The 27,295-nt window shown below is 39.0% G+C and overlaps 2 protein-coding genes across 2 annotated transcripts in view; both read right to left on the bottom strand.

The window, feature by feature from the left end:
- NUP107 (nucleoporin 107) overlaps nt 1–4,657 on the bottom strand; it is a 28,603-nt gene extending 23,946 nt beyond the window's left edge. Inside the window, exons 1-3 of the mRNA XM_032203466.1 lie at nt 4,627–4,657; nt 4,451–4,536; nt 2,600–2,689 (exon numbers count right to left, since the gene is read on the bottom strand). Of these exons, the coding sequence (XP_032059357.1) occupies nt 2,600–2,689; nt 4,451–4,536; nt 4,627–4,634 (184 nt within the window). The 5' untranslated portion in view covers nt 4,635–4,657. The remainder of the gene's footprint in view (nt 1–2,599; nt 2,690–4,450; nt 4,537–4,626) is intronic.
- Nucleotides 4,658–11,425: 6,768 nt separating this feature from the next.
- RAP1B (RAP1B, member of RAS oncogene family) overlaps nt 11,426–27,295 on the bottom strand; it is a 31,905-nt gene continuing 16,035 nt past the window's right edge. The window contains exons 2-8 of the mRNA XM_032185040.1: nt 24,690–24,774; nt 23,236–23,304; nt 20,397–20,453; nt 18,323–18,463; nt 16,132–16,275; nt 14,040–14,155; nt 11,426–12,668 (exon numbers count right to left, since the gene is read on the bottom strand). Of these exons, the coding sequence (XP_032040931.1) occupies nt 14,069–14,155; nt 16,132–16,275; nt 18,323–18,463; nt 20,397–20,453; nt 23,236–23,304; nt 24,690–24,746 (555 nt within the window). The 5' untranslated portion in view covers nt 24,747–24,774 and the 3' untranslated portion in view covers nt 11,426–12,668; nt 14,040–14,068. The remainder of the gene's footprint in view (nt 12,669–14,039; nt 14,156–16,131; nt 16,276–18,322; nt 18,464–20,396; nt 20,454–23,235; nt 23,305–24,689; nt 24,775–27,295) is intronic.

Below are 27,295 nucleotides of genomic sequence, written 5' to 3'. Positions count from 1 at the left end.
GAACACTTGGCAGTAAGGATGTTAATTATCAATAAAGGAACTTAATAATCTAACTCTCTAGTTATGCTAGGCTTACACAAGCAGCATTAGCCAAGTCTGAAGCATTCTCAAGCACTAATCTTCAGTTTGGAAGCAGAAGATCCAATGCCTGTAGCTTTTTTTAAGTGTCTCAGATAAACAGAACTTTCTTAGAATGTCCCAAGTCCTGAAGATTGCCAAAAACACGTCTGGTCACTTCTTCTGACACCCTATAATTATAAGGGGACAAAGCCATTGGAAACAGGCAGACAGAGGCTAGAAGGCTTCACACCAAGAGGTGTTTGGTTCTCCACGCATCAGTTTTGTACAGACCTAGTCAGCTGAAGAACCAAAGGTTTCTGTCTTTGTGTAAGCACGTACCTTGAATCACCACAAATAAATTTTCTGTAAACTCTTGAGATGTGAAAGTCAGGCAGATCGAAGAGACAAATCAATTCCCAATTTTCAGAACTAGAATTACAGCTACTAACATTACCAGTCTGACTCTGAAGTTGTAGGTCAAAGCACTCAAGCTGTCAGCGGGTCATCATTCTCCTCTCCTTCATGGTACCAGAAAATATCTGCTAAAATCTCCCCTGCCCATATGACACAATACGCTCAAGGCTCAGGAATTTACAGGGTGGCAGAAAAAAAAACTACACTGAATAATTCTCAAATGCAGTTTCCAATAGCCCCAAATGCACAACTGTGAGCAACTGACATCAAAGGAAACAAAAAAAAAAAAAGCTTGTTCCCAGGAGAGGAGGTAATGAATGCAGTTCACAAGAACACTTCAAATGTTCCATTGTAGGAATGAGACTGTACAACAGCAACAGAAACAGGAGTAAAAATGCCAGTGTTTGCTTTGTTGCAGGATCTTCAGACTGCTTGAAAAAGAAGCAGCTCTAGCCTTCTCCTCTCCAGGCTGAACAACCCCAACACCTCAGCCTGTCCCCACAGGAGAGGTGCTCCAGCCTTTCCATCATTTTTGTGGCCTCTTCTGGACTCTTCCTAACAGGTCCAAGTCCTTCTTGTGCTGGGGGCCCCAGAGCTGAACGCAGGACTCCAGTTGGGGTCTCACAAAAGCAGAGCAGAGGCCATCAAGTGCTTGTATTCTGGGGGGCAGCTGCTGCACAAGCAAACCATACGCTGCCTTTTATTGAAATTCTTTATTGCTAAACTTTCTGAAAATGGGCAAAACAGAAATTTCACAGTGACAGAATCCAGGAAAGTTGTTACATCAACACGTTAGGTGAAATCAAGATCTTCAGTGAAATCAAACAATGCTCAAGATGGTATTCATAACTTCTGTTTTATTTTAAAGAGAAAAAAAGTTGAAAGAGAGCCACCTGACTAAAATGTCACAGCATGACATATAATGCTTATCTCTTAAGGAAGAATTAACACATGACTTGTGTCCAAGCAGTCCTGCAAGAAGGATGTGGAGCAGCAGAAGGTGCTGCTCCAGCAGAAAGAAAGAAAGCCTCTCCTCAGAGATTGCTGGAAAACACTGGCTAGATGACAATAAAATTAGAAACCCCTTATATGAGCACTTGAATGATGACAAAATAAAGCCTACAGGAAGAGACCGACAATAAAAAGTTAAGGTAAGCCCTGGTGATGACATGGGAATGGGAGGAATGGGCATTTCTTCATTTCAGCGAGAACTAGCCAGGGAGGCTCTAAGAGGATTACAGATCTTTTCACAGTGTGTTTAGTGTCAAGGCAATGCTAAGAACAACCTGCAGCTTCATTGTGAGAGCTGACAATGCTGACACACAAGTAGCTTGAGAAGAAGGCTGATGCTAAGAGCACGTATCTTTGGTGCTGGCTCAGATTTTATATCTTAGCCACTAGATATTACACTAAATAAGAACAAACAGGGGCCACATAGAACTTGACAGAACTTGCAGAACACGGGGCTGAGACTGGGAGATGTCAGAGCAACCTGACCCCAGCCACCACCAGCAGTCACAGCCCTTCCTGTGCAGTGTGCTGTCTCATCTCTTCTCCAGTGGAGAAGGAAAGCACTCACAGATGCAACGAAAACATACACTTGTTACAAAGGTCAGCAACAGAACTAGCCTGCCATTTAGGGATGAAAAAATGCCTGAAGAGACACTACAAGACAATATACCTTGAAGAACTGAACCTGCTGCAAAAACAAAAGAAGTTTGTGAAGAGGAGGGGAACAAAACAAACTAGACTGCTGACTAGCAAGGCAAAAATCATTCAGTTTCAATGTGATACTTGAGTATTTCATTCTGTGCCTACTGCCTCTTGTCTTTTTCCTGGGCACCACCAAGAAGAGTACAACTGTCTTTTTACTCCTCTTTTCTCACTCCCATCAGCTGGTTATATGGCGCTGTCAAGATCCCCGCTTCTTGCCTCCAGGCTAAACCATCTCAGCTCCTTTCAGTCTCTCCTCATCTATCAGATGCCTCAATCTCCTGATCAACTTCTTAGCCCTTCACTAGACCCCCTACAGTGCGTCCATGTCTTTATCATTAGGAATTCTTATTAATTATCAAGTCCAAGCATATTATTCCTTTTAACTATATACTAAAGAAAAAAGTCTTACGTGGCTGGCGAAGCAACGAACAGGGAGTTCTGGAAATCAGATGGCTTCTGGGCGTCATGTTTCCAATGCTGTCATCCAGGGATGTAAAAACTAATTAACAAATAAGTTAAGAAACACTCTTCCACACAAACTTTCAGGTTTATGCAACAACAACGACAGTTCTGTTGTGAATGCTTGGAAAGGAAGAACGTTTTGGTGGGACTGAAATCTAATAAAGATTACACATTCTGTCTTTCAGACTAAAGCAGAAAGTCCTATTCATAATCCTGAATTAGGTCATAAAATGTTTCAACAAAAACTTAAAAGCTGGAAAGCTAGAAGGGATACTCAAAATTAAAATTCAGAAACATAAGCATAACAGGTATGGGATGTCTGGGTCCTTGTAACTGCTTGGATTAAAGAGAGTACTTCTTCCCCATAAGGAGCTGCTATATCCTGCATAAACCACAACAAGAAAATCCAAGCCTGAATGCTTTAAGAAATTTTTCTATCCTTCCATTCCATGATTCTGATGATTTTAACAAAAAGCCCTCTGTTGCTCTACTTTGCCTCCTCCTGTCAGCAACCAACTTCGATGCTCTAGGCATGGTTTATTAAAAAGTGGTGTGAAAGTTTCAGCGGCCTCTCTCACGTCAGTCTCCAGAAACATTAATTCTAAACAACAACATAAACAAGGCCAATATCTCACTAGCTTTATAAAGCTTACAAAACAAAAACAAACAACAACTAACAGCAGAAGGATGGGCACAGGTACTGCATTCCTTTGCTGACACAAACAAAACAAACAAAAAAAAAAAACCACCTTTATATTAGCTGCTGAATTAAGTATTTCTTCTTACTGTAAATAAGTGAGGAGGAAAAAAAGTTTTGTGAAAATTCAAATCTATGTATGTGCACATCTCTTGTTATTGCTGTGGATGGGAAGCTATGACATACTGAATGAAAACAATACCATTAGAACAAAAAATATATGCAAAAGAACATAAACCCACAAAATTAAGATGTAACAGACTGAAGAAAACTCAGGTATGGAGCCAGCTACGGATCACATAGTCTCCAGGCTGACAATAACCTGAGTTTGTAAGCCCACAAAACCCTGTAAAAACACCCTGCTACAGAAAGGAGGGAGGTAATAAGATGTCCTGGCACTCATATTGGCCCAGAATCAAAATAATCAGTCTAAATAAAGTCAAGAGTTGACTATACGAGCATCTTGATAGCCCTGTACTTCCCTGAAGTCTAGCAAATACAAGACATCACTACAGAAGCTTTGACACAGGTTGAGATTTATGAAAACAGCAGGGAGGATAAAGGAAGGGAGAGAGAATTTCCACTCAGAAGAAACACCACTCAGAGAGAAGGGAAACATTGCATCCTTTGGCTTATGCCTAACTTAAGGGTCAAGTAACGTGTTGTGTTGCTGAGAACACGACGTTTTTCTGAACAAAACTCACCCAGATTTCCTAGTCACAACTTCTGCCAGCCGTTAACATCTCTCCCTTTTAGCTTTCAGATACTGCAATCATAGTTTTGAACTTTTCTCCTTCTTATGGAATAAAAATACCACGTGAAAAGAAAACAGGCTACTGGAGAAGAATAAAAGGAACTGCTCAATAGCAAAATTCACTGCAGGGTACCTCATGAAGCAGTTGATTTCAAAGTATTTTTAAATATTACTCACTTTGGATAGGTATAAGGCAAGGAGTAATTTTTATCATAACCTTAAACAGCAGGGAGGCTGCTCTCTATTTGAAAACCCTTCCCGAGATGCTCGAAGCGACAGAGGCGGCAGGGAGGCCGGCACACGGCGGCGGTTAAACGGCTGGGACAGGCGCCACAGCAAAAGGATACCGGGCACCCGCTTCTGGGAGCCCTGCCTCCGGCCAGGCCTGGCCACCTCCGCGTCGCGGGGCGACAGCAGCTCCCCGAAACCGCTCCTGCAAAACAGCGACACGGGCGCGGAGTCAGCAAAGGGGGGCGGCGACGCCTGAGGCGTCCCCGTGCTCGTCCCTGTCCCCGTCCCGCACCTCTCCATGGCCCCGCTCCCGCCCGGCTCCTTCCCCTTCCCCTTCCCGCCCGGGCGCTGGGCACGGAAGCCGCGGCCGCCCTTCCGCCGGGCTCGGGGCCGCCCCGCGCCTGCGTGATGCGGGCATGGCGGGAGGGGGGGCGGGTGTTGGGCGTCCTCCTGTGGCGGAGCCCTGGGTCGGTGGTTAAAAATAAAGAGTACACAGACACACAAACACACACAGACACGTATACATATACACACACGTTTCTGATGCTGGGAGCTGGGGGTGGTCGGCCTGCAGAAGAGGTGGCTGTGGGGAGGCACCCTGCGGCTTTTCAGGACGAGGGGGAGTGGTTTTTAACTAAAAGGGGAGATTTAGAGTGGAGGCTAGGAGGAAATTCTTGCCTCGGAGGGGGGTGAGGCACTGGCACAGGGTGTCCAGAGCAGCTGTGGGTGCCCCATCCCTGGAGGTGCTCAAGGCCAGGCTGGATGGGGCTTTGGGCAACCTGGTCTGGTGGGAGGTGTCCCTGCTACATGCTCTTTAAGGTCCCTTCCAGCCCAAGCCATTCTGTGACTCTGCAATCCTATGAACATGATTAATCTGTCACACAAAATGTCTTATTCCTCAGCTAGAACCAGCCAGCACCTGCTCCTTCCCAAACTGGGACAAGACTGTGGCCAGCAGCTTGCAGACGAGTGTCTGCCTCACTGCCTTCCCCCAGAGCTACTCAGGCTCCTGCCATCCCTGTTAAGAGAGAAGCAGCAGCTGTGCAGGGTCACTGAGTCCTCAGGGCAAGCTGACAAAGGTGCGAAGCTGCCTCTCCCCTTCCTCATCAAGAAAAGGTTTTGCACACTCATTAACTACAGGAAAATAATAGAGCCAGGCGCTACCAACAGCCCATTTACTTGTGCTTTAGTACAGGGAAAACCGTCCGCGTGGCATTGTTAGTATGGACAGGAAAATAATACATCTAAAAAAACAGCTGCAAGAAGCAGAATTGCAAGACATCATCACAAGTGCCATAGCTTGATTAAGACACTAATGAAAAGCAGTGGCACCGACCCACAGTGCCTCAGTGGAGCTGTTGGAGAGCCTAACCTAGGAGGGCCTCACACAAAGAGGGACACTGAGAATGCTGATGGAGCACAGCTGTGCAGGCACACAGGCAATCAAGACCCTTAGAGGGGTGATGCTTCACCCAGGAATTGAAGTTCTGATGGAAAAATGTAAGCCTGAAGTTGCCCTTCTATCATGAAAGTGTCAGGCAACAACCTTCATTACAGCAGGAAAGCAAATATTAATACCAAGGAACTATTATAAACTGATGCAATACTACATACTCAGTGCATTTTACTTCTTAACACATCCTTACAACACACATTATTACTGTCTGTACTGTAGTGAGGAGTTCAGTGTAATGCACAAATTAATATCTGTTTCAGTTCTTTGCCGCCAGCTCAAACTCTTGGGCTAGTCCCACCTTAGGGCAGAAAACTGGAGGCAAGTGAGAGGTGTAGTAAGAGAGAAAATGCTTCCTTTATATACTCCTCAAGTTTATTCAAAGCAGCAACATGAAAACAAGGAAAAGAAACAAGGCTGAAGAGAAAGTAAGAGAGCAGCATGCAGCACACGTTTTTTCAAAAATAAGTAAGTAAAAACAAAACACCATCACATTAAAAGAAAATGGAAGATTCAGGAACCTTAAGAGTTTTCTGAGTCTATACAACCTCTTTAAATGCAGGCTGGGAAAGCACCTTACAGTCATCAAGCTGGCTTCAGGTAAGGGGTGTGCACAGGGGAGAATGGGACAAACATCTTGAGGTGTTTCAGGAAGTATTTTTTTTGACTACCGTCTCATTTCATTTATCCAACAAAAAGAAAAAAGGAGAAAAAAGCTAAAAAAAGTCTAACGCAAGCACCTTACGCTTTCAAGTAGCAAAAGGGAATGCAAATAAATCTTTAGCATGATATAAAGGACTTTGAATTTAAACTATGATTACAATTTATAAATCTCAAGTTTCACATTTGCACCAGCACTGATCCTAAGTGTAACCATGTTGTCAGAATCTCGAGTTTATCCGAGGATAGCAGTGCTGCAACAAGATCTCATCAGCTAGCACTACTAACACACACACTGCAGGTTTGTCACTAATGCCTGATGTTCCTCAATTCCATTCTAACTTTCTTTAAAGTTCACAGGGCTTTACAGGATATACTAGATTAAGGTTCAGGATTACTTGTGTAACTTTCATCTAGTATAACTAACTCAAAACTCTCATTACGCTTTACAAAATGTTTTAACATAGTTGATAAAAAATTACCCTAATGCATTGCTAAGCTGCAAACATGACATCTGCATATACAAAACTGTAGTCTTAATTTAGAACCATGAAAAGCAGTAGCATGAGAAAGTTCTTGTATGAAGCTGACAGCAGCATAACTCCATTAGCTGAGATTTCAGTGCAAAGAAAACCATGGAACCTACACCATACCTCAACTCTTTTTATGAGAAGGAAAAGTAGTCATAGAATTGTTGAATGGTTTGGGCTGGAAGGGCCCTTAAAGCCCACCCAGCACCAACCCCTGCCATGGCAGGGACACCTCCCACCAGCCCAGGTTGCCCAAAGCCCCATCCAGCCTGGCCTTGAGCACCTCCAGGGATGGGGCAGCCACAGCTGCTCTGGGAAGCCTGTGCCAGGGCCTCACCACCCTCTGAGTGAAGAATTTCCTCCTTATATCTAATCTAAATCTCCCTTCTTCTAGTTTAAAGCCAAAAGAGTTTCATGGTTTAATTAATTTTTCTTCTTAGACAGAATGCATCCTTGGACATGTATAATTTTTCATCTTTGTAAAACTTGAATGCAAGCAGTCTTTTTTTTCTTTAAGTTAATCTCAAGAATGACATGAAGTATTAATGCGCTTGCTTAGTATTAAAATACCTATGACGACTCTCAAATTAATTTTTTTGGGGGGTGTAGGGTCTCACCCCAAACTGATGTTGATTCCTGGGCCTACTCGTATGAGGAAGCTGAACTAAATATTTTTATTAAAAAGAAAATGCTAACAATTTCGTAACTGTCATTTTATGTCTGAAAAACAAGACATTAGTGCCAAAGGCCTGTGTTATATTGGCCCTGTTATAAGCAGCGAACCCAGTTTATGAAAGCTGGGATTTCACATTTAGATTTGTGTCCTGTGTGACAGTGAAGTTACTGAATCCTCCCTGGTAAACTTAAGACGGTAAAGATGCCACATAGGTGGCATGAAAAGGTAACGTATACTGACCAAAGAAATAACAACAATTTCTACTATAATTTCACTCTGTATCCAAGATTGCTGAAGCACTTCCCCCATCCCCCTCCAAGATACAGTAGCCAAAAAAAAACTGTATGAATTAATTCAAAATCACACTTTTTCAAATTAAAGTGTTCATACCAAACACAGTCTCGAAGAAAACAAATCCTGGTGGCCACAAACTTTCTTAAAACAATGAAACTTGGGTTTGTTACGCAGAACTAGTATTTCTTGAGGCTGAAGTGAGTGCAGTGGAATGATGAAGACATTCATTTCTCTCCCTAAAGAATATCTCATTGACAACAGGAAGCCACCCTCTGTCCGATGATTCAAAAATTCTGAAAATAAATGGTTCTGGAGGGTATTGAAAGAGACACAAACTCTGCATCTACCTGCTGTTTGAAGCTCAGATACTATAACGCTGAGAACAGAAGAGAACAGCTTTGCTTGTACTTCAAAACAGAATATAAGGTTTGCTACAAGCATCATTCCAGAATTTTACTTTACAGAACAGAGAAATTAAATTAGGTTTTAAGAATCTTCAAGTTGTTCATAAACCTTTCAAAGTGGAAGGTGCTTGAGACTCAGAAATGAGAACATAAGAGCTCTGCTTTTCTAATGCTACCTTTGAGAACTACATACAACTGCATTTTGTTACGTGTTTGAGCAACTTACTTGCTTTCATTATCCTCCTCATGCACAGATAAGAAACAATAGCTATAAATTGAAGTATAGCTTAATGCTGCTGGGATAGCAGTTTAACTTTGGATTAAAAGCTCTCTTTCTTCACTGATGTTTGGCTACATCTTCATATTACAATTCAAACAGAGCTTCAGAGAGTTGTATACAGACTAACGTCTTCAACAATTCAAGTCTAAAACTAAATTTCTATTGTTATTAAGTCTACGCTGAAGCCTATCTAGAACTAGTTCACTATTGCGGGAGAGTTTCCCCCCTCAAGCTATCCCCCAAATTAGGAAAGACTAGAAAATTTTGGAAGAAAAGCTCGATTCATCATCATTATTATTTTTTTCCCCTTAAAGAGAAGAAAATCCTCATCTTTAGCGTTTACCCATGAGGAAACAGCAATTCTAATTACAACATTACAGGAGAAAGACACACAGCTTTAATCAAAATTGCATCAATATTCTTCTCCCACCTTCCCTTTCTATCATTGCAGTATTGGCACATATTATGAAACGAACTTAACATCTAACTCTACGACACTTTTCCAGAAGTTGAGTTTCCTTATGCAGAAGAACAGCAGTAGTTTGAGTTTACAGTGCATTCATTTGGGCATCCGAAAATATCTTGCAGTCTCAAAATATTCCCTTAAGTTAGGCAAGTAGACATTCATTTCACAGAATAATTTGAGAATGAAGAAGGGCATTAGTAACAAGTTATAAGAAATAAATTTATGCTGAAAAGTTGTAAACGGAAGAGTGCAATTCCATTAAAATACTTTTATATTTCAGGAGATAAACACTACTTTTTCCATAGAAAGCTCAGACACTTAAATACTGACATAAACCAATTTCAGATTAGGTTGGAAAGAAAGCAGTCAACCTCTCTGTGCACTGTAAGCATTAGCTAACTTTATAGGCCATAATGCATATGTATTAACGCTGAATTTAGAAAATTACTGCATTAGTTTCCTGAAAATATGAATTATGCAGGTTTTCATCCAAAGCTTTAAGAGAAATGTTCTGTTTCTATAGAAGTAGTTGAAGTGTGAACTTCTTAAGCGATGGTAGACAAAACAGTTATTCCGAAGACGTGTAGAAGTTTTCAAAAAATATTTCAGCAGACTGGATTCTTTTCTAGAATTAACTGCTAACATAGATTCATTTCCTGTGAGGAATGCTCCTTCCTCAGTGGAAACAGTTTCTTATGCAGTAATTACTTAGATAGGATTATTTCATGCTTTATTCCTTACACTTCACGTCCATCACTTCTCAGCATCATTTTGTTAGGCATCTTCCCTTTAACAGCTGGGAGTCCCTTCCCTTGAAGCCTGCTTAAGTTTTCAAGGAGAAAAATACTGTTCTTTAGTTGTTATCTGAGTTATGATTTAATAATTTTGCAAGTCTGGCCTGAGTTCTAAATATTGGGGAATACATTTTTTTTTTTATTTTATTTTATTTTTAAAAGCAGAATCTTTAGATGGTTAAGCCTAGAGTTTATAGAAAATGTTACTTCCTGGAGCTCAATGAATTTCCCAGAAACTACCTACCTCTAATACTGAGGAATTGTATATTTACTACTCCACAGAGCAACCAAGAATGCTTCTGTACAGAGCTTTCAGTACAAAGCCTGATGTTCCCTGTGATCAGTACTCTTTGGCTGGACACTGAGACCAAACCAGGGCCCCCTCTGCTGTTATTAAAGATTTTTCTCTGCCTCCCACCCACTGCCATCTGTACAGCTGCCTGGAACAGAAACATGTTCTAAAACACAGATAAACTGACAATGGGACATAAAAGTGTAGAAAGACCTGAATAAGCAAAGGTTGAAAGTGAAGGGAGGAAAACTTGATTAGCTCATCAAAGAGGTTCATGGAAAAAAAAAAACAAAACAAAACAAAAAAAAAGAACCACAGCATCCAATGCTCCAGCCTAGCCTACTCTGGAGAGATGCAAAGTATACCAAATTAGTTTTATGGGGGATCATCAACAACATGTTCTGTTTTCCAATGATAAATGGAAAGAAATTTCAGTCTTAAGTGTGACTCTGCACAGTGAAAGTCTATTATCTCAATTAAACAATGGTGGTGACTGAAAATTATCAGTAGAAAGGATCACCTGGGCTCCTTAAATCACTCTGTGTAACGAAGTATCTCAAAACTTACTGGTTGATTTTGCAGGAATGGATTAGAACAAGCTTTGATAATTCTGTGCCAGAAAAAGAAGAGGTAACAAGTATTTGGGCATTACAGTTTTCAAACGCACAGCCAAGATCAGAAGATCATCCACAGTCCACGCATTCCACTTCACAGTCCAACAGTGTTAACAGATGTAAAGTCTGCACAACTACACCTAATGCTCCCAGAAGGCTCTTTTGCAGATTTCCTTGAAACCAAACAAATTTAGTTTAATCATCCAGAATCATCCATGTTTTCTCCCAAGACACACTTTTCTGTTTAAATCTATACTAAGTCATTTTTAACAACTAATTCTTCCTGGAAGGAAGGAAAACAGCGGGCAGCATATCCTCAGGTTCCCAAAACAGCCACTGATGGACTAACTTTTAAAGACATACTTTTCTTAAGACATACTTAAGACTCTGTCCCCTACATTAGAACTACAAATATTCCATGTCTAAAACAGTAAATGGAGTTTAATTTGGTCAGAAATTCATCCACCCTAGTACATGATGCTATGAAAAGTATCTACGGGATGTATTTGTCAGAAGACAAAGTCGTAACAGCTCCTTTTGGTCCTATGATGTATGAGTCTGCACTGTGCAAGAGATTTAAATCAATATTTACTGGCACTACTAAAACACAAAACATTCAAGTAGTATATAACTGTAATGCAAGCCCTTGCATGGCAATCCAAATTTATTGAACTACTGATGCTAAGTCATACAAAATTGCACCACTTTAATTAAGGCTTTTAGTTTACATTTGGCCACCTCAAAGCAGTTGTAACATTAGGTTGGTCAATTTAAATACTGTGGCTCCCTGTTGGATATACACACAATCTTTACACCCAAACGTTAATGCATACAAAGCAACAAGGCATTGTTAAATAAATCAGCAAAAGTTAATTACTGCAACTTAGGCCCTGTGACCAATTACACATGATTAAAATTACTTCCCACATTCACATCCACAGTACTCTTCCACCATTTAACATCTCAACCAAAACGTTACACATGTAAAACAATCACTAACAGGCAAAAGTACTAAACCTGTATATTTGGTATTGCAAATACACTTATGCATGAGCAAGCAAGGGAATTCACAGTGAGAATCTACAGCTGCAGAAGCCCGAAAATGATTTACAAAAAATTGTTAAATCATTAAAAAATCGTTTTAAAATATACACTTCTTGTTGTAGACCCCCACTGTACACACAACTATAAACATTGTTCCCTATGTAAACAAGGAAAAGGAAACATACAATAAAAGGTTGAAAAGTCTGGACATTTCCTTCCCAACAGATATTAAAGGCCATGTCTTTAGTCAGACGTTATACTGAAAGGACTCTTAAAGACTAGATCACTGTCTCCACAGGTTTTTCCTAAAATTAAAAAACTATATAGCTGTTGTGTTAATCAAAGCGCTTTTGTACAATACAATGATGATGATCCTGTATTTCTTTAAAAAAGTTACAATAAGCTACAAATACCGATGAAGCAAAGTTATCTGGAGTAGTCTATATAGGAGCTCTTTGGACTTTCTTTTATTATGCTAAAATAGTGGTGCTTTTAGGATTTACATTATTGTACTCTCCAATAGAAAGTGGGGATTGTTGAAGTATACAGTACACAGTTTTCATACATGTACAACATTGGTGGATGAACAATGTCTCTTATCAGTAATACTGGATGTAGGCTCTGGTTTTACCAGTTGCATACACTTAGAATATTTATAAGTAAAAATCTCTCGTGACACTGGAAAGTGATTAGAATGTGCAAACTGATGTAGTAGCTTTCATCCATTTCTCAAAGGGTACCACCACAGGAAAGTCCATTTAAGATGTTGGTAGGTTTAATAAAGTTGGAATGCTGGCACTGTTGAATTGGGCAACAGTTCTTCAGACCTGTAACGACACAACAAGAAGTTAGTAATAACAACAACTATTCCTCATTGTTCTTTAGTTAATACCACTAGAGCAGGAACTAACCACGTTCTTAGTTAACAGGCTTAGAAAATGACCTAATCACTTCTCCTCTATTACTACTATCTCTAGTGAACAAATACAATGACAGATTATCTGGGTAAGTAAAACTGAGCTGGGATACATATGGCAATCCAAGCTGAACTGTGGAAGCAATATTTGATGAGCGGTAGTAATTTTGTTTACAGTAAGACAGTTCCAGTGGCTTTAAGAAACACATTTGGAGGATCAAAGCTCTTATTTTGAAAGCCCTCTTAAGGAAAGGCAGCAATCATTTCTGCCACCCTCAGCTAATGCTTTTGGAACCCTCTTAGCTCTACTTTGAATTGATCCCAACTGTTCAATTTATTTATTTATTTATTAGATCAATACCAAAGAGTTAAACAAAGTACTACCTGAATTTTAATACAAGCCTGCAAGGACACAGGCAGTGAAATTTCCTACCAGGATCCTCCAGTGCAGGAAATATGTCTGTTGGATGATAAAATAATGGATCTTTGCACTGAAGCAACTGAAAAATTCTAAAATTGAAGGGAATTGAGATGAACAGGTAACTTGTCTTTCTTGATTGACATTGCATCTGCCTGTACTAAAGCTTGGAGGGAGAAAAGGGGAAACAACCTGTCAAAGAACAAGTTGCAGAAAATAGATTCATGCCTGGTGGCTTAGCTTCTGAAAAAGCTTGCTGAAGAGGCAGGCCAGAGCTTGCTTGAGCCTTCAACAGCATTCTTAAAGCATGGCTTTAGTCAGGCAGATCATTAGCCAACTGCTACAGGACAAGAAATTAATCTATTAACCAACAGCTCCAGGTCAAATATTTGGAGTGTTACAATAATCACCTACTAATCATAATAGTCTATAAAATATCCATATGGTCCAAAGAAAGCAAGATAAATTCCTATGACATCATGCAACTATGAGGCTGAGTTTGAAGCACAAAGTGACGTTTCAGTATGCAAACCACAGTATTTTAGTGTGTACTCCTGCATTTAAGCTCTTGCAGTATTTCTATCAGCCTTCAAAAAATTAAAACCCCATGCTTCCAAAAGCTGCATTTTGGAGGCATCAGGACAAAGATGATTAATATGAGCTTTACTGACACCTTAAAGGTTGGAAAAAAAATAGATACCAGTATGAACAGTGTATCTTGCACATATTTTGCAGTTTGACATTGGCAAAATAAAGATAACTTCTATATTAACATAAATCGTGAATTTTTAACACAGTTCTGCACTAGAAATCACCTTTTTTTTTTTTTTTTTTAAAGCTAAAACACACATTTAAAAGGTTTACCTGGCTCAGAGCTACAGTACAGCTATGCATTAAAGTAGCTGACATGATGACTTTTTGCGTGCTTTTCCAGGCACTGGAGTTTTTCTGTTAATTTGTCGCACAAGGTCATAAAAGATCTGTGAATATAAAAGTCGATTACTTGTTAGAATTCAGAAGCTTCTCTCATAACCTTAACCCTTCAGTCTTCACACAGTATTTTCAGATAACCTTTTTTCACTCAGAGGGTGGTGAGGCACTGGCCCAGGCTGCCCAGAGCAGCTGTGGGTGCCCCATCCCTGGAGGTGCTCAAGGCCAGGCTGGATGGGGCTTTGGGCAGCCTGGGCTGGTGGGAGGTGTCCCTGCCCATGGCAGGGGGCTGGAGTTAGATGATCTTTCAGATCCCTTCCAACCCGAGCATTTCTATGACTCTATGAACCTCTGGGAATATTTATTTAACACAAAGATGGTAAGTGAAACTGTATACTTAATTAACACCTGTTTATTTTCTATTTCTTAAGATAATTGTCTGCCAAGGGTTTTCCAGTTTCAATAAAGCAAACTGGAATGACAGCTGTAATCTGAACACATTTCAACTCTGGGCCAAATTTATCTGAAAATGCATGATATATGCCACCACAATCAACTAGTACATGCTATTTGGATTGTCACACTGATGTCAGGGAACAGGACATAGCTTCCCTTTAACTCAAATCTCACTGTAAGGACACTCTTTTGAAGAAAGTTCTGGTAAGTTTTAACTACTACTTCAGTTCTAGTGCAAATGTGTAAAGTGTATATTCAGTAATACTCTCTAGTCTTTGAATAAGATCATGCTTTTCTGGATACTTTAAAAAGTATTAAAGTCAGGCAGTAGCCTCTATAGGACTACAGCATGACACAAACAAAATTTTTCCTAGAAAAATAAAGCATAAGACTCTCACACTTTGAGTCTCTTAGAATTTTAATTAGACTCTAGTTTTGCGGAAAGGCTAATTTAAAACACTTATAAGCCGTACAATTAAACAGCATCTGTTTTGTTCATAATTGACATTGTTCCAATTATTTCTGTGTCTTTTAAATTAAGTCCTCATACTAAAGCCATCCGAGCAGATTCCTAGAGCCCTGGTTGCAAAGCAGCACACTTTCCAACAGAGGCTTTTAGTGTTTGATGGAAATAAGCTCCAATTTATTAACCATATGACTTCTATACAGTTAAGCAAATTAATTTTTAAGAAAAGCTAAGTAGTTTCCAGAAAAATCCCAACTAATTAAACAAACATTACCCATTTTTTAAATCATCTGTGCTTAAAAACACCATACTCATTTGATTACAAACAAGTCTTGCATAGAGGTCTTTTCAACTTGAATTGATACTGCCAACAATGTTTTCCAGAGGACACAATGAACTGCAGGGTTTATCATAAAATTCAAGCTGCTTCAGAAATGTAAATATTAACACAGCCTCTTTTTCTAAGCATTTTTTGCATCTGTTTCTTTATGCTTGCACTCCCAACGGATAGGAAGACATGAACTATGACAAGCCCTAAAAGTGCATGCATTTGATTATGGCACCTAGATCCTGCTAAGTAAGCAAGCAACTAGATACTAGAGAGGCTTTGCTTTCCTTTTTTCTTGCAGAGCACCTATTTAGGTCTCTTCTCCAACCAGCTGATAATTTTTATAAAACCCATGAGGTTTTGTCCCTACCATCTCAAACAGTTCAATAACAAGTTGCTTAAATCCAATAGTTTTAAAGACTTAGGTCTTACAAATCTTTCTGAGAAATGGAAAGTAAAGTCAATGGATGGGGCTTGTATCAACTAGGGCAGGCAGCATGAAAAGCCTGAACCTAACAGAAATATTTATACCAAATTCATATAATTTAAAGACGAATTATACTAAAATTAAACCCAATTTGAACAAGTCTCAAGGTGAAGCTAGATACATCCCTAATATAAAGATTTCACAGATTCTCACATTAATAGTGTACAGTCATCCATTATAAAAACAGGATTATGAATAATATTTCTTTTCTTGACAAACATTTATCAAAACACCGTGTCCTGTTCTCATTTCCTTGCCACCCTCCTTTCCCATAGGTGTTGTGCCTTACCTCATTAACATTTATCTTTGATTTTGCAGAAGACTCTAAGAACGCACAATTATTCCATTGCCTTGCTAGGTTCTGACCTTGTTCCTTTCCCACAACTCTTTCATCTTCCAAGTCACACTTATTGCCAACCAGAATCATAGGCACCTAAAAGCAATTTAATACCAGCAAAAAAAAAAAAAAAAAAAAAATTAAGATTTTGGAAAGGTGCAACATGAAACACTTGCAACCCAATCTGACTCCTTAGAGGATCCTGACTCCCAGAATAATCAATTTATTGTACAACTGAAACTTAAGTTTAGACCTCCGAGAGGCTTCAAATGAAAAGTGTCTGCATTTCTTTTTTGCCTGCCATTTTGCAGGATGGGGAGGGGTGGAAGGAATAGTTGGAGGATTCAGTATACTGCCAATTGATTAGGTTTCACATGCTCTAAATGACCTAGAGAGGTTTCATTTTTACATGCATGGCCACCACCTGTGAGTTGAAGACATCAAGTAGTCAACTCACGAATCTACTACAGGATTCCTACATGTTCAGAAATCCTAGAAAAAGTGCACTGTACTGATTAGCATGATGAAGAGGGTGATGCTAAAGCTCCTTCCACTATTCCTCTACTTCTAGCGTATCTGTACTCCTTCCAAGAGCAGTTTGCTCGAGCAGTATTTATTGGTAAGCTGATGCACATAGAGGAAAGAAACACGATAGTTTATCAAAATCACCAACTACAGAAAATGTTAAATCGACTTTACAGCAAGAAAAAAAAAAAAGTTAAAAAAAATTGTAAAGACATATGCAAGTTTCTCCCAAATTCACGTTACAAAAAAAGATTACAGTATTTTGATCTTTAATTTTCCCCCACTGTGACAGCAAAATTTATGTAAATTTTGGTGAAGAGAACTGAAGTGGCACCTTGAAGCTCACTATTTTTCTCTTGATACTATGGAATAGCTTTCAAAACTGAGGGGTGCTTGTTATGAAAAAATACAATTCCAACAGACACAACTAAAGAAACCTTATGCAAATCAGAATAAATGAAGCACGTAAATTACTGCTTCAAACATGCTCACAATTATCTTGTTTTTAGTTCAACTCAGTACAACATTAATTTGATACTAAAAAAAGACTAACTTGGTAGCTTCTGGATGGGAAAGGTACACGCAATTTAAATACTACCCTTTCAAGATACATTTGTAATAATGGGTCATAAATCATGTCTAGAAGAAATACACTGAACACAGACCACACGTGTAGATACTTATGCTTAACACAGCACAAGGTCCTTTATAAGAGTCATAGTGAACTTCACTGAAATTGAAAGATTTAATACATTTTGTGTCTGTTAAGAGCTAAAGCATATAAAGATACGTGAAGTGAGGAAGGATCAAAGTTTCCATGAGCACAGTTATGAATGAGATATGCTACGAGCACAGTTATGGATCACAATATGATGAGCATACTTAAAGCATTCATTGCTTTTTCCCCAACCCCAAAGAATTTTTTCTGTCTGGTGGCTACAGCCTGCAAAATGTCTGTTAAAAACAATTTTACTGATGTGAAACATCTGAAATTCTTACTTTCATTAATGATAAAAAGTAAGATATTCACTTCCTGTAACCATAATTTATTTTTTTAAAATCCATTCTAAACAAGAATGTTTTAGCCTCACTTATAACCTTAATAATGTTAAGGGTTAAATACTGAAATTGTGTGGAAACGGTATGACTGAACTTACTGGCAAGAACACACAAAATATAAAGACTGCACAACATGCAAATTTAAAGATTACAGTCTTCTGTAAGGACTTTGTGCTTTCAAAATACCACATGCAGTATGCATATTATAACGAAAAATTGAATGTAAGTTTGAGACTTCATTGTATAATGACGGAGGTAAAAAAAAAAAAAAAAAGATGCTTTAGAAACATTTTCTGCAGTAGTACAGGATAAGGTTATATACAGCTTCAAGCAGAACATTTTAAAGGAAGAGATTAAATACACAATTCTCTTCAGATACCATATGTCAAGTTACAATTTTCCTCCTTTGCCTTAAGAGTTGCATTTCTGTTCTATGCATCTGCTGGTTGATTTGTCTCTTAATTTAAGGCTTGGAACCTATCTGATCAAAGTGTATACATTACAACATCTGCAAGGAGAACTCTAAATACAAGTCTTTAGCATTTATAGCAATGCTTACATCATCAGTGTCTTTGACTCGAAGAATCTGTTCTCTTAGATCCTGCAAATCATTAAACGTGGACTGTGCTGTGATGGAATATACTAATGCAAAACCTTGTCCGTTTTTCATGTATAGGTCTCTCATTGCTGTAAACTGTTCCTGTAATTAAAAAAGATAGAGATCTTGCATTCAATTTGCACTTTCCTTACACAAACTGATGTATACTTCAGGTCAGAAAGTATGATGCATTTGTATTCTCCCCCCTTTTTTAAACTGACTAATATTTTCATGTTTTATGGTAAGCATTAATGCAAATTAAGATACTTTTAACTAAATCTCAAGCTTGGAACATTTTCTAGGGTAGCTAAATGAGCATCTGGACATTGCCAAGGCCTACAACCCTGGAAGAAGTCATCACAGAAACTGCAGTAATCTCAAAAGAGAGAACAGGAACAGAGCGTAGAAGGTACAGCATAGTCTGTAGATTACAGATGTTACATTCCTCCTGAATCCCTCCTTATATACCAACTCCTTCCTGTCTCCCGTTTATTCTTTAAAACACACTGCAAAGTAATCGCATCTGTTTCAGTCTCCATTTTGTAGTCTAGGCACTTCCTATGTCAAATTCTACTTTCATTTTCAAGGAGATTGAACAGAGGATGGAGATCCTCAACAGACCCGTCACATTCCCTAGACTTTGGTGACAACTGTGAAGATTCACTGGTGCACCACACAGCAGCAGCATTAGGACTTGTTGCTGTTTGCAGGCTCTCACTACTATGACTGTGCTAGCATTTGCCTTTCTGGCATTGCTGGCTTTGCTGTCTTGTGACTGATCACTCACTCACCTGGCCTCGTCACTATTATATTACAGGAACTAGTTCATCAACTGAAAGTGCATGACCTCAGACTAAAATTTCATTCCTCTTCAACTGTTCCAGGTCATGTAGCCCTTTCTAGTGGAGCGAAACTCAAGTATGATACAGGATTTATGAGGCTAAGTAACAGAATTGTTTGAAAGTTCTATCTGCTTGTATATATGGCCTCAGCTGTAAAATCCAGTTACCTTCTTCTTTTTATTTGTTTTATATATGTTAATTTTAAACACAATTCCCTATAAACTTATGGTTTCTTTTGCGAGGCCATCTCCTCTGTGGTTGCGTGCATTGAGCATGTTAATTTGACCTCATTATACCTCAGCTTTTGTGATTAGAGGCAAACTAATACAATGCAGTGCAAACATTTTCAGAATGACACGAGACATTTCAATTCTGCAGCTGGAGTGGAAATTTTAGGTCAAGATTTATTCTACATACTAAATATCCACACACAGATTTTGCATGTTTGTACCCAAAAGGTCTCTCTTTTCATATACAAGGTTTCTTCTACAGCTGTACCAAATACTGTATGTCAGATGAGAAGAAGAGTATACTCCAAGGGAGCAGCCACTTGATCTTTCTGTAGCTTAACACAACCTTACTCTAATGTGGAGTTTAAATAAATGATTATGGGACCAGATTGCTATTATAGTTCAGAAAACACATGCTATACTCCAAGAGTCTTGATTCACTGGAATCAATGAGGGAAATGACTGGTTCCAGTATTATTTTGGAACTAAACAGGAAGAAAACCTGACCAGTAAAGCATATGGTTTATGCTGACCCTTTGCATGAGTCCACATAAGCTGACTAAAGTGGTACTATTTTTATCCTGTGTAAGAGTCCATCTCACAGACAATAGAAAAAGGAGAGAACAAGAAAGCACTTTTTCTTCAGCAACAGAAATCAAAACCAAGTAACCATTGGGTCTAAATTTGCCTCTGGGCAATGTAAACTTAAAACAGCAGCAGAATCACTTTTAAAATGCTCAGTCTGATGTTTCCTTTATTACAGAACATTGGATCACAGGAAATTTGCAATTCATTTTCTGTTGCAATACTCAATTTTTGTTGAAAAACAACTTTTATTCAATGCACTGACCACAGTTACTCTTTAGCAAGCGAGGAAGGAAACTTGTCATCATTCACATCCCTACGTTTTTTTGATAGCTTTAACACAGTACATCAGTATTTGGGAAAATTAGTTTTACATACCGTTCCTGCAGTATCTAAGATTTCAAGCATACACTGTTGTGCATCTACTTCAACTTGCTGTTAAGAGAAAGAGACAGAGTTAGACTGTTTCCTCTTGCAACTGCACTCCAAAACCACCACGAGTTGTGATTTTTATAAGCAAATCCATAATGCATAAAGCAGCATAATGGCTTAAGAAGTTTATAAGGATATACACTTTGAAAACAGCAGGAGAAAGGTTTTCAAAGAGCCCCTGTGACATTTTCAAAAGCAGCTTCAGCAGCCAAGTACCACTTCACAAAGTGATTAGGAATTTTTGATTATGAAAAATGAAGGTTGCTAAATTTGTAGTAACAGTTACCAGCAACTAACACAAGTCATTTCTACTTGTTCCAGGGATCATTCACAGAAAAGTCCAAGTGAAACCTACAAAACTGAATTGGCACGCTAATGCTCATTTAATAGTCATTAAAATCAGTAAGTGGTACACAACATACAATACACCTAGCAAGCCATTGAGACTGATTTCCCAAAATTAAGCCTTTAGTGACACTAATTAGGATACTGATTCAGCTTAAAAATAGAACGTTTAAGAAACCAGATCAATTTCTGCATCTATTTCTGAGTTCGCCTGTCTAGTTTCTCCACCTCCCTGCATCCCCTAATGTCTTTGAGGGCAACAAAGGACATGGAAGTGCCTTTAAGCTGTTTCAAGCAGGCTGACCACCTGTTTTTTTCTCTTTCAACCTATCAGTACACTTTCCTTAGCTGTACTTCATGTAAAATTATTAGATGGTAGATGAACACTCAAAAAGAACTGTGTCCCCCATTCCTGATACGCCCCTTCTCACTAGTTTAACTTCAAGTTTTTCTTCTGTAACTAGATTAGAGCTTTGGGAGAAAAAGTTTCGTCCACTCCTCTCATACCTCCCTCATCCTCCCCAGGAATGGAAATTCCTTTAATAGTCACTATTTTAGCATGTATTGCTGACAAAAGAATTCAAGCTAATTAAGCAGCACCCATTCCCTTGGGTTTGATGAGTAAATCAAGGCTAAGTTTCAAGACGCCCAATTATTTTACTCTGTTTTAAAATTTAGCTCCAGACAAACAATGTTTTTCAAGCCACATTCTCTCAACTTCACATACTTTAAAATTAGATTTAAAGTCCAGAATACAGAATTGCAACTGACAAACAAATACATTTTAAGGCCACACGAGTCAAGAAGCAAGTTAGAATATTGCCTAGAGTGAAGAAAACAACAGCATAAAGTGTCATCCAGACTTAAGCAAAAGATGTAGCCCAGTTGATTTGAAAAGAAGCATACAAAGAGATATTCCTAGCTGTTTCGCAACCAAAACCGAAACAAACATTTTAAGATCTCTGGTATAAAAAAAAAAAAAAAATCACTAGCAAAAGGCAAATTTATTGAGATGGCTTCACTTTTTCAGGCTCCATAGAACCATTCATTGGAAAAAATCATCCAACAAACATCAGAAATCTAATGTGACCTGAAGAATGCAAATATATAACAAGGGAAACATTTTACTTCAGAACAGGTTGTGAGTATTTCTGGAGTCATTTATTGCAGGGCTTTTGCTGTGTCAGACCCACTGACTATAACAGTTTAAAAATTCCTGCACCTCTAATATAACAAAAAAAGAAGTTGCTACATATTTTTTTCCTGCTGTTGTGTCTTTAATAAGAGTTCTGGTCCTGTTTGAAAGCCCATATGGTCAAGTAAGACCAGGGTTTTTCCAGCATACAGATTTCTATGAGGTCAAAGAAAACAAATGTGAAATTGTTTTGCTTTAATTCCTCTTCTGTTCAGAAGAGCTCCTGGTAACTATAGCTGCAATGGCTGTTAATGAGCCTTTTCATTCCAGCAGGAATACCTTCCCGCTGGTGAAAGAGGAGGTCCTGCAGTCTCAGCCCCATCCCTAGCTAGGTTTGTTCACCTTGCCTCCTCCATATAGAAAGTAATATTTCTGTGGTCCCCTGGTGACTTACATTGGAGTATCAGTGAGACTGGACAGTAATTCAGGTAACAAAGTTTGAGAAACTGACACTGATCTGCTTCACCAAATGGTTAACTCTTTTGGTAGTAGTCCAGATGTAAGCCTGGAATATTAATCATGGTCTCAGCTGAAACTGAAAAGTGAGCAATATGGAGATTTCAAGATAATGCAAGCAGAGTCAGGCCTTGCAGCCTGTCATGCTGAAGATGAGAAGAGAGGAACTAACAGGCCAGAGTGTTTGTTCATTTACGATAGGTTTGTGTCAACATATTAATAAAACAGCAGTCCATCTAATGGAAGCGTATCGAGCTATCAGTGAAATTGTTAGGAGTACTGCATGTTTCCTCTTGTATTTCGAAGGTGAGCCTGAATTTGGTTTTAGTACATTCTCATAGGAGCAAAGACGCTTAGAGCCTCTGGAAATCTGCCTGCAGATACTAACTCAATATACAGCTGTATGTACCTACACGCATTTGTATACAAAACCATAAATATATATATATATATATATATATATATATATATATATATATATATAAAATAGCATATATGCATATATACTTATATAATAAAAATATTTCTGTTCATTTCTGACAAGTTTTTTTTTTAATTGACAGGCCAGTAAAGTACTATGCCTAACTATTAAAATGCTAATCTTGCATTACTCCTTTCAGACAGACTTTTCAAGACCAACTTTACAGTTCAAACTTCAGTTACTAGATATGACACGACATTACCAGTCATGCCCTTTTTGAAGCAAAAACCTCAAATATTTGACAACATCTACTGCACCTTGAAGCAAGCATTTAAGTTCCTGTGACGCAAGAACATCTTTGCACCTACCTTTCTGTAGGAATCTTCTATCGTAGGATCGTATTTTTCAACGAATATTCCTTGAACAAACTGTACAGTCTGCAAGACAAAAGTTCTTCTAAGATCCTTCTTGAATACTGTACAAAATGTCATAAATTACTGTTCTAGGTGTATATTCACTTATCCATCACAGCTTTGAAGGCAAACTAAGCAAGTGATAATTATAAATGAAGTGAAATTACAAGAAGTTAGAGGCATATGCCTATTTGACTACATATTGTTAGATAGAGTAATACTACACTTTCTTTTAGGCACTCTCACTTGGAACATAAGAACTAAAACATGCATTGATTTAAGGTTTGTCTAACTGTTGGAATCATTATTAGTTTTCAGTTGAATAGGATACAGTACAGCTGCATGGCTTTCACATTTGTATTTAGAAGCACTGCATCTTTTACTACTTACCTGCCAGCACAGGAATTAGTCACAAAATAACTGCCAGCACTTACTACTCCTAACTAAACTCAGTAAGATATTCCTGTATACCTAGTGTGTAGGAGATTTTTAGCACAAGTGGAGCTTTACTACTCAATGGCCAAGCCAGAGCAGACAGGTTCAAATCCAGACATGCTGCAGTAAGGTAAGAATGGAGGTGAAGGAAAAAGTTCTTTTATAACCTAAGATGATTTGTCACATGTCTTCCTTTAGGAATTGCTTTGTAAAAGAATAGCTTCTACCTGATAAAATGCGCCTCTAGATCTTAATTTGTGATAAGGTGCACAATTAAACTGAAAGATGTAAAGTTCTCAGTTGAGCTGAAAACTTCATATTCTGTGAACTTTTTTAGTGCTAGTCTGTCAGTCTGACTCTAACTTTTCTGGACCCATTTAGCTGAAACTCACAAGCTCTTTGGTGTACAGTCATCTACCTGCTGCAGTTATTCACCTACTTGCAGGCAAAGACATAAAAACATGACAAACTTCCCACAAATATGTAGAAGGATAGAAGTATTTGCATTTAAAAAATTAGTGTTTTGGACACTAACAAACATTACGCAAACAGCACACTAGAGAACCTTCTAGAGACCGAAGTTACCATGGCCAGGCACATGCCTGGCACAGTTCATCATATTGGTTTCCCAAAGCAGCTTGACTTCCCACAAACCTACGCATGCCTGGGTTATCCAGTGAAGCTAGAGACCTTCATAATGCTCCGGTTATGCATTTCACTGTGTGGGACTGGCAGAGATCTGACCAAGCTCCAGCAACCGACCACATCCAAAAATACCAGCACGCGAGAGTGCACCATTGGATGCGGAAAGTGCTGACAGATACAGAGCAAAGGGTGTAGCTATTGTAGCCAGGAACCCTCAGCAGTCATTGCTTACATGTAATGTGCAAAAATAATGGGTTAGCAGAGGGTATTAGAGAAAAAGCAAGACACCAGGAATCTAAGAACAACTTCAGCTGCTTCACAGTACTTACCAGAGCAGACTTTCCAACACCTCCAGAACCAAGAACCACTAGCTTGTATTCACGCATGATGCAAGAGATAAGTCGCCCTCAATACCTAAAACACACAATAAATTTACCAGTTTTGTTCAACAGGATTACTATTTTAGCGTTACTACGTTATTACTGTTAGCTTGCGTGTATAACAAGACAAAAACAGTTAAATACTGATATAAAATGATAAAGGCAGGACAGACACCATTGTAAGCAGGCTTAACCTAAGCAGGATGTCATTTAATTATTACACACCATGGCCACTTATTCAAGACAGTAATGGTGATCAGTAATACTTTTCCACCTAGTGCAAGTAAAGTACCGACAAGTGCTTCGTTTGAACAGGATTTTAAGGCTTCAAGAAGAACTGTTATTCATGTGTTATTGTGTATAGTTTCATGCTCAAAATATTACAGACTTGGAAATGGTTTTCAAACGGAGATTTTTATATCCTAAGAAACAGTAATTTGGAGAAAAGGCAACAACAGATTAAGACTCTTTGTAATGAAGAGCTCAGTATCATGATCTTGCCAAAATATCCCAGGTGTTTTGAAGGAAGAGTCAAAGTACCTGGCAGAGCTGCTCGTACCTACATGCATACAGCACTCCCTCGGAGGCCTCTGGATATAGGTATCCTTCACTTATAGCATGGAGGAATTAGGCACAGAAATTAAATTTGCTCCTATTCATAGGGAAATTACTTGTATCACAGCACACTGTTTATTGATCTGTGTTCACCGCAAGAACTTATACAAGATTTCCTAGACAGGAAAACAAGTCTTTAGCACCCCGCTGTGCCTATTTCAGGGAGCATTAAGGTGTTTCCCAGGTTTCTCAATAACTTTTTCCCTCACAAGAAGTTCCTTGCACTGTGTGTCTTGCAACAGGAGACCAAAATCATTATCCCCAGGAGTCACTCAGATGCCTAAAGAGCTTGCAGTTTTACAGCAGCATTCCCAGTATTGAGTATACGTTTATCAAGGAAACAGCTGCTAATGCTCATCACCCATGGTACTGAGGTAGCAATTCTAAAAAGACGTAAGTTTCACAGCTACTACATCCTCTCCGCAGCCATCCCCCAAACTCGTTTCATATCACACAAGTTTTTGCGATTTCATATATACATGCACATGTGTAAGGGATTTTGCTCATACAAGCTGACTTGCACGAAGTGTCTCCAGTTTCCTCTGAAAACCTGCACCATGCCACTAAGAACATTAGCACTGACTAAAAAAACAGATAGGAAGCTTCTTGAGTGAACAGCATCTCTTCATTTGTGGCTTCATTTATGTGGACTATCAGCCAGAGCTTCTATCTACTGGCTCCAAGTTTGATCTACACCCAGAAAGCACAACCTTGACACCGCAACCCAATTCTCTAAGCAGAGTTTGATAAAAAGGCTTCAGGATTTTTATGTTTTTAAATGCAGAATGGCCATTTTTCAAACCACCAACTCTTAATGCAGCTACAACAGCAAGCTACGGACAATCAGATAAATAGTATTTTCTCTCTCACACCACTGTTCTGCCATAAAAGAAATATTGAATAAACCCTACTGTAGTAAAGCTAACAGTTACTGTTAACAAGAAACAATTATCCGAGTGGAGATGGCATATATTTGCTCATTCGGAAGCACTTAAATGCCAAACGAGGAATCATTCACAGAGAGACATGTATAAGAAAATTAAACCAGCCTCCTCCCACTGAACAACCATTTTTCAAAAAGAACAGCAGGATCACAGAAGTTAGTATTAAAAAAATAATAAAAAACCTGCTTAAATCTGAGGACTGATTAATGTTCTGCTAGATACCTAAATGTTGTTATAATGATTGTGGTTTTACAACTAACTTGAAGCAACCAAAATACTATTTTGAGACCCTTCTTCTCCGAGAAGCTGGGAGCTGTGTGCTAGCTGGTGTGCCTCCCCACAGCTGCCTGCTGGATCTGCCTGCGCCTCTTCACTGGAAGCCAACCTGGCAAAAACTAAAGCAGTGCCGCAGATGTTGGGGCAGGTCTTTGGGTTATACACACCAGAAAATGTACTTCTTACAGTCCTGCTAGCAACCAAGAACTGCTGCAGCTGTGACTCTACAGGAGGAAGGTCTCAGCTCCTCCCCTGCACCGACTCCAGCAGGTACCAGATGGAGTTATTTGTTTTTGTACGCCCTCCCCGCCTTCAAAAGACAAAATCATCCTCCCCCAGAAGAACTTCCCTGCAAAGAAGGGAAGCAGAAGCAAGGTAGGACATAGCCCTCTCATCAGCAGTAACCTCACAGCATCTCTGGGAGTCACGCCATCTGTTTAGCACGCACCACGAAGACGATTTACATAGAAATTAGAGCACCTCCATGTCAGTGCTCATCTACGCCATCAACGGTTAACCCCACATTAGCTGAAGACTGAGAAATCAAGAAGCCAGGCCCTATTTTGTTTTCTTCTTGCAAACACGTTATGAGCAGTATTATTTACCTGAACTATTTCTTGTGCCTTAAGCAAGCAATGGGTGTGCAAGGAGAAAGCAGCGAGGAACTAACACTGACCTGATGCCCAGCAATGCAGGTCTCTCCACAGGCTTCAACAAACA

Source organism: Aythya fuligula, chromosome 1 (assembly GCF_009819795.1).
Source record: "Aythya fuligula isolate bAytFul2 chromosome 1, bAytFul2.pri, whole genome shotgun sequence".
NCBI lineage: Eukaryota > Metazoa > Chordata > Aves > Anseriformes > Anatidae > Aythya > Aythya fuligula.
The sequence above is the reverse complement of the archived record's forward strand: the minus strand, read 5'-3'. Positions and strand labels throughout refer to the sequence as shown.